This window comes from Xyrauchen texanus, chromosome 33, assembly GCF_025860055.1.
Source record: "Xyrauchen texanus isolate HMW12.3.18 chromosome 33, RBS_HiC_50CHRs, whole genome shotgun sequence".
NCBI lineage: Eukaryota > Metazoa > Chordata > Actinopteri > Cypriniformes > Catostomidae > Xyrauchen > Xyrauchen texanus.
This window is the reverse complement of record NC_068308.1, coordinates 25,951,305-25,959,449: the sequence shown is the minus strand read 5'-3', so window position 1 is coordinate 25,959,449 and position 8,145 is coordinate 25,951,305. Positions and strand designations below refer to the sequence as shown.

The 8,145-nt window shown below is 40.2% G+C and overlaps 1 protein-coding gene across 1 annotated transcript; it reads right to left on the bottom strand.

Annotated features, from left to right (window-relative positions):
- Positions 1 to 3,183: 3,183 nt before the first annotated feature.
- Positions 3,184 to 4,260, bottom strand: LOC127626684 (urotensin-2 receptor-like). The gene has a single exon (XM_052102660.1). The coding sequence runs from the start codon at positions 4,258 to 4,260 to the stop codon at positions 3,184 to 3,186; it is 1,077 nt and encodes a 358-aa protein (XP_051958620.1).
- Positions 4,261 to 8,145: the final 3,885 nt, after the last annotated feature.

The window sequence follows — 8,145 nt, the reverse complement described above, 5'->3', positions numbered from 1 at the left end:
AAAGTATAAACTACTGAGCACTTTATTAGGAACACCTACACCTACTTATTCAGGCGATTATTTGTCAGCCAATCATGTGGCAGCAGTGCAATGCATAAAATCATGCATATTCGGGTCAGGGGCTTCAGTTAATATAAACATCAACCATCAGAATGGGAAAAAATTTGATCTCAGTGATTTAGACCGTGGCATGATTGTTGGTGCCAGACAGGCTGGTTTGAGTATTTCTGTATTGGCTGATCTCCTGGGATTTTCACGCACAAGTTTCTAGATTCAGAATGGTACCAAAAACATAAAACATCAAGTAAACGGCAGTTCTGTGGATGGAAACACCTTGTTGAAGAGAGAGGTCAGTGGAGAATGGCCAGACTGGTTTGAGCTGAAAGAAAGGCTTTGGAAAACTCAGATAACCACTCTGTACAATAGCATCTCAGAATGCAAAACAGGTTGAACCTTGAGGTGGATGGGCTACAACAGCAGAAGGCCACGTCTGGCACTTTATTAGAACCCTAGTGTTCACGTTATTTCCTAGTGAGATTATTTGACCACTATTTAATTATATTGTTTGCATGAGCGGCGCGCTGTGAATGTGTGGCGACAGTGTTGTGCGACGCAAACAGCATGCATCTTTTAATCCTCCTTGGCTCATACAGGGAACACTGTCTTGTGCATTGAGCACTCTGTTTGAAGCAGATGACAGCAATCAGAGCGCTTTGTAGCACAAGGCACAAACAGAGTACATACAGTACTTATTTAATTCAATAGCAGCTTTTGCAGTTTAATAATCACTTTGTCATGTAGTGACCTGTTTTCCGGAGTCGGAAGCTCATCATGTCATCAGATCAACTTGGTCTTAACAACACAGAAACACTTCAAATTAAAGCTACGCCAAATTAAAAGCTCAATTAAAATTAAACTAATAATAATAAATCAAGAGTAATTGTATTATATTTAGGCAATATCTTACATCTGTGATGCTCTGTAGTTTAGCACTTTATTTGATAAAATTGAACCCAAATGTATTGAGGTTCTGAATAAAAGCATGTTGAAAATGTATTGTTATACTTTAATTTGATTTAAGTTAAACAAAAATGTTTTATTATTATTTGAACACCATTTTGATGATAAAATTGAAATAAACTGTTGATATGCAGTAAAAATAAATAAATAAATAAATAAATAAAAACAGGTATCGGACTCAGTATCGGCGAGTACTAAAATAAAAATTATTGGTACTCATACGCTGCTTAAAAACTTGATATTTTTCTCACACAAAGGGTCTTATAGGAATATTCCAGGTTCACATTTCTACCTTTAAACCCTACAAAAATGGGCCCCATATTGTAAGTGCCTCACTCTGGGGTACTTTTATGTAACCTCAATTTTTGCTTTTTTTATAAAAAAGGAAGGAAGTGTCCAAATTGGTAATCAACATGCTGTCGATTGAGCTTAACTTGCATTGAACATGCAATATGTCTTTAATACATGAAAGTATATAACTTCATTTTTAGATTTTAGGAAGGGGTACCTCTTAAGGGGATCATCATTTGGCATCCATGCCATCAAAAATTTAGAAAACTACTGTCATAGACCAAACTAACAACTTGATAGATTTAAGTGTATCTTCACTGTCTGGAAAAGAAGAATGTGTACTTTATAATGTATACTTAAATATTATTAAATGGACCAGATTGTAGTCTTGATATCTTATTTAGAAGCAACATTGTGAAAGAGGATGTGATGATTTCTGAAAATTCTAAAGGTTTAAACAACCATTGACATCTTCTTGTTTTCCACTATATGGCCTTCAGCATGTTTTGAACTGTCTTGTCTCAGCCTGCCAGATAATAAAATGTAAATATTTTAATGAAAGTCTGCACTTCATACCTGTCTTTGTCAAGGTAACCCTACCTTGATACATCAGTAACACTTTACAATAAGGTTCCATTTGTTAACATCACTTATCATTAACAAACAATGATCAATATTTTTTTTACATAATTTATTAATCTTAGTTAATAAAAATTATTAAATTGAATTAACTAACAATGAAATTGTTCATTGTTAGTTCATTTTAGTTCATAGTGCATTAACTAATGTTAAAGCTACACTACGTTAATTTATTTTGTTAAAAAATAACAAAATGTTATTAATGAGTAATGAGCCTGTGTGTGTAGTGAAATACAATAATTATACTGTAATTGGTGCAGAACTATTCACTTGCTAGCACACGTGTGTATTTTTCTTTATAACGGCAATCATTTATATAAAAAATAATTTAGTTCTAGGCTTGCCAAGGACATGTGAGTCTTGAAATGATGTTGACCACTGGTTGGTAACAATGACAGTCTATAAATTAGTTACTACTGTGGTCTATTTGGCCAGAATATCCTGCAGTTATAAAAACGCTACAACATTTGACCTTATCAGATTAGCAATCATTATGTCTAATGTTAACAAACATTGCCTACATTTTGTAAATAAGTCAAATCAACAACATAAGATATGGCACTTACCTGCTCAGATGCCATGTTTTCAGATATCCGTCTTTTCCTTTCTTTCTTTCTTTCTTTCTTTATTTGTCCATTCACTCTGATAAGATGTCCTGTATCCATGTGTACACCGGTGCCTCTAACCACATTCATCCGTGAAGAGGAGCAGAGCCGAAGCACAACTTGTGTCATTACCAAAACAATGTTCTTCCGCAAGACACATTCAGTTTTATTTTTTAACCTCTAGAGGGCCAAAAGTAGCTTTAACAAACACAACTTTTGATTTTAAAAATGTATTAGTATATGTTGTAACAAAAATGAACCAAGATGAGTAAATGCTGTAAAAGTATTGTTCATTGTTAGTTCATGTTAACAAATGTTAACTAATATTAATGTAGAACCTTATTGTAAAGTGTTACCAATACATCTGACATTCCTAAACTGTGGCTTGTATGTCAGAACAGTTTTTAATCTAAGATATATTCCAAGTCACCTGAAGGACATGACATTGTTACAGTTACATTGGTAAGAATTAAAGAAAATTTGTAAAATAGCCTATATATGTATATATAGGATATATATATATATGAATGAGTGGGTTGTTTTGTGAATGGAGTAGAGAATGTGTCTGGATCATGGATTTGCCATTCAAAATGTACCTGCACATGAACGGGATAAGGCCCTCTCCACGTCACTGCACCTTAAACTGCGCCATGACAAGCATCTCTGAGTTGAACTCAAACTGATTACTAGATGACGCAGACTTTCCCCAAGAGTACAAACTCGGAGGGCGCTTTTTAAAAGATGATGTGTAGCGGTAAAAACTCTTGTGACGATTTTTAAGATACTCCCGATAGTTTTTAGTGAGGAGCGTGTACAGAAAAGGGTTAATGCAGCTGTTGCTGTAGGTCAGACTCGCCATGAGGTAATTAATGCTCGTGTGCGTGTGTGATGCGAGACTGAACGGCTTGTGGTACAGCGGCACGAGTTGCCAAATCCAGAAGGGCAGAAAGCACGCCCAGAACACAAGCACGATGGTGAAAATCATAATGAGAACTTTCTGCTTTGGCGAGCGCTTGCTGCCTTTATTAATTGCTGTCCTTTGAGACTCCAGGTAAGTCCTGGCTAATCTGGTATACAGGTAACCAATGACCAACCCTGGCGCCATTATGCTCGTGCAAAACAATACAGTCAGGTAAATTTTATACGCCTGTGGTGCCCAGGTGGGCGCGCACATCCTTTTCACCCCTCCGTCTGCCGCTTTTTTAGTAGTCTGAGTGACCATGACCGTCATGGGAAGAGTTAATACGAGAGATAACATCCAAACGCCCCACGCCATGGCTTTTCTGTAGCTCTTGGAGCGTTTCACAGTATCTAAAGGTTTAGTCACTGCCAGGTAGCGCTCCATGCACATCACTGTCAGAGTAAAGATGCTCGCGTGCATAGTTAACAGGTCCAGACTTAAAAGGATCCTGCAGCCCACATCCCCGAAGTACCAGTCCTTCAGAAAGTACGTGCACACCACGAACGGGATAGTGGAGAGGTAAAGGAGATCCGCAAGCGCCAGGTTAATGATGGAGATGTACATCGAAGTGGCTAACCTTATGGAATGACACATGACCACCAGCGTATAGACATTTCCCGAAACCCCGACGATGTAAACCACCGACAGCAACGTCCCGAATGTCGACGTTATCACAAGCTCGTCCACGGAACCGGAGCTGTTACGCGACGGACCTTTGAAATCGTCCGACTTGCTGAAATTCATTGCGCTCGCGGTGACTATAGAGCTCTGCGCGGGAACTTTACGCCAGGTGCGTGAGACCCTAGTCACTGTTTTGATATTTGCCAAATGTGTCTGAGAGCGTACTGTGTCCGCAGCTCCTGACGTCAAACCGATGCTCTGCACTTGTGTTTTCTCCACAAAATATTGCAGAGAAAGTTGTGACCAAACACCGCAGGGACATGAAGTGCCGAATAACCAACAGTGTATTAAATATTTTATCTGCTGTAACCTAACTCCGACAGACCATGGACATTTGAGGGAATCTAACAAATATTTATATGTAGCCAATTCCAACACCGAAGTCTTAATATATTATTTTTAGACCCATAAACGCAATATACGATTGATTTGTTAACTATTTATTTACTCATTCCACCTTAACAATTCTCTTATTGATGGCGCCTGTTTTACTCACTGACTGTCTGAGCAGGGTTCGAGTGGTGTGAAAGCGAAGCAGTAGTCATTTTTAAATACTAATTTAAACAGTTGTCTTGTAGTGCGAGTAATATATTAAGAAACAACGTTTTCGTGTGCGGCAAACGACAGCAACCACATTACCACGGTGCGTCTCATTCCCACGTACAGTGAAAATAAGTCCCTTACGTTGTAACGTAAAGTCATTACTAGTCAGCTCTCCTCATTTTGCATATTACATACTTTGCTGTTTTATTAAGTCCTGGAGGCTTATTCGATTTAGGTACAGCAGCAATACGTCCTGGAGGCTTATTTTGAACTACTGTAGAACAGTTACTAATACTGTTAACAATTTACAACGAGGTTGCATTTATTAACATAATGATAAACATTAGTTAACGATAAACAATAGTTTCATTTTGTAATTAAGCATTCATTTATCTTGGTTAATGTTACTTTCTACATAAAAGCTGTAGACATTAACATTGATGCAACATGAGCTAACATTAACTATTTTTTTTTTTTTTTTAATATTTTGATAAATTAATATTTACCAAGATTTATAAACGCTGTATAAATTATTGTTCGTGGTTAGTTCATGATACGTAATGCATTAAATTATTGTTATTGTTGAACAGAACTTTATTGTAATGTTAACAAAAAGTTTATGTTCAGATACACATTTTATTTTTGGTAACATGCTGTTGTACAAATTCATAAAGATGAACCCTCTGGTCTTTAGTGACCTTGGACCTCATTACACCCCACCTCTTTAGTATTATTAAGTCTCTTTTATAAACAGTGTAACACACGCACACACACACACACACACACACACACACACACACACACACACACACACACACACACAAACACAAAATAGTGTCATTAGAGCCTCCGTGTGTACACATTATACATGCTATTTCTTACTCAAGGTGGCACGGTTGTTGACTGACTGGATTTACATCTGACATTGCTATTTGATGAGGAAACAACATGAAAGTAATTTATACAACACATGAACAGTATGATATGACTTTTGTCATTTGGGTATACAACTGAAATTATTTAAGTTGTGCATCTACAGAATTTAGACACAAGAAGTGCCTGAGAAAATACTTGTCTAACTTATGTGTAGATTATATGTTATGTGTAGATCAATAGGTTTTTGACAGCCAGTTGCATCTAATTTAGGTGTGAAAGTAATGGATCCGGATTTGTCTTGATTTGTTGCATTTTCTCTTTATGAAAAATAACACTTCAAAATATATTTTATTTTATTATTTTCTAATTATAAAATTTGACACTAGCTTGAAATTTTTTATATACATGTGTGATAGATAATGTATAAGTGCCAGATTTGAATATATATAATATAATATATTGACTGTTTTAATGTTGTAACGAGGCAGGCAAGGAATGAGGATCTTTCCATTTCCATTTCCATTTATGCATTTGGCAGACACTTTTGTCCAAAGCGACTTACAGTGCACTTATTACAGGGACAATCCCCCCAGAACAACCTGGATTAAGTGTCTTGCTCAAGGACACAATGGTGGTGGCTGTGGGGAATTGAACCAGCGACCTTCTGATTACCAGTTATGCGCTTTAGTCCACTACGCCACCACCACTCCACTGCTATATTAAAATAAACAAAAAAACACATAGTAAAGAAAAACACAGGGAACCTAGCACAGAGCATAACAAAACATGCAAGAACTGACAAGTGAACTGGGGGAAACAAGGGCTTAAATAACCATGGGAAAACAAGGAACACCTGGGGAAACAATCAGGGAATGAGAACAATCAAGGGAAAACCAATCATAAAATGAAACTACAAAAGGACTACAAAAACCTAACAGGAAACAGGAACTAAACAAGAACTTCAACATAAAAGCACAAAAACAAAAGACAATAGGGAATATGTGACAGAGCCCCCCGTTTAAGGAGCGGATTCCAGACAGGACGGGGAATGGGTCAGGAGACCTGGGAGGCGGCCACAGGACGGGGACTGGATCAGGGGGCCTGGGAGGCGGCCACAGGACGGGGACTGGATCACGGGGCCTGGGAGGCGGCCACATGACGGGGACTGGGTCAGGAGACCTGGGAGGCGGGCACAGGACGGGGACTGGGTCAGGAAGCCTGGGAGGTGACCACAGGACAGGGACCGGGTCAGGAGGCCTGGGAGGTGACCACAGGACAGGGACCGGGTCAGGAGGCCTGGGAGGTGATCACAGGACAGGGACCGGGTCAGGAGGCCTGGGAGGTGGCCACAGGACAGGGACTGGGTCAGGAGGCCTGGGAGGAGGCCACAGGACAGGGACCGGGTCAGGAGGCCTGGGAGGAGGCCACAGGACAGGGACCGGGTCAAGAGGCCTGGGAGGAGGCCACAGGACAGGGAACGGGTCAGGAGGCCTGGGGGGAGGCCACAGGACAGGGACCGGGTCAGGGGGCTTGGGAGGTGGAGCCGCAATAGGAATAGTGGAATGCAGAGCTGTAAAAGGCTCAGGGGGCTTAGCCGTGGAAGGCGGGGCCTGGGGAACAGAAGCCTTTCTTCTCCTCCTCCTCCTACTCCTCCTCCGGACGGACGGACGAGGCTTGCAACGCTGGCACTGGGACGGACGAGGCTGGCAATGCTGGGACTGGGATGGACGAGGCTGGCAACGCTGGCACTGGGACGGACGAGGCTGGCAACGCATGCTCTGGGACGGACGAGGCTGGCAAAGCTGGCTCTGGGACGGACGAGACTTCCAGCTCGTTGGCTGTGGCAGGCGTGGGCGTGGGCTCGTTGGCCGTGGCAGGCGTGGGCGTATTTTGATATGGCTGCGCTGCACTTCGGTCAACATTTGTTGTTTTTAAAGTGCTCTATGAATACATTTCAATTTGACTATATAAAGTCATCATATAATGGAAAATGTCTCATAAGTATATGTGGTACACCAAAGGTTAATGAATATATGAAAGCTTTCACTATGCTTCTTTTGTAATATAACTGCTTTATGTCTGTGAATTGAGCTGTAAATGATCCTGGTAGATCCTGGCGTAAGAATGAAATGCAGCACCACATGATACAAATTATGGTGTTTCAGTAAGTAGACTATATGCACTATATGCAGTTGAGAGCCCTAGGTACAGTATTTGAGACTGAGAATGCATGATTGGCAGGGCAGAATTGTAGCATAACTGTAGGAGCTAATATTAAGGTCTTATGTAAGCTGCTGAAGAGGAACTCACAGGCAGGTGGGCCAATACAAGTACAGGTGCAGGGATTTGTTTGTGCATTTAAGTACACCTCCTGTAACAATTCCTGGTGTTTTGTATTGGTTTCATGTCATAGGATATCCTGTTGTTTTCTCCTTTTGAGGAAAGAATTGTTCTCAGATGCGTTAATATGGAGCTGTTCAAGGTGCTGTCGTGTATAGAAAACAGCTTTTGTAAAGGGACTGATGGGAC

Excerpts from the sequence above, each read along its gene's own strand:
- LOC127626684 (XM_052102660.1), bottom strand. The coding sequence starts at position 4,260 with ATGAATTTCAGCAAGTCGGACGATTTCAAAGGTCCGTCGCGTAACAGC.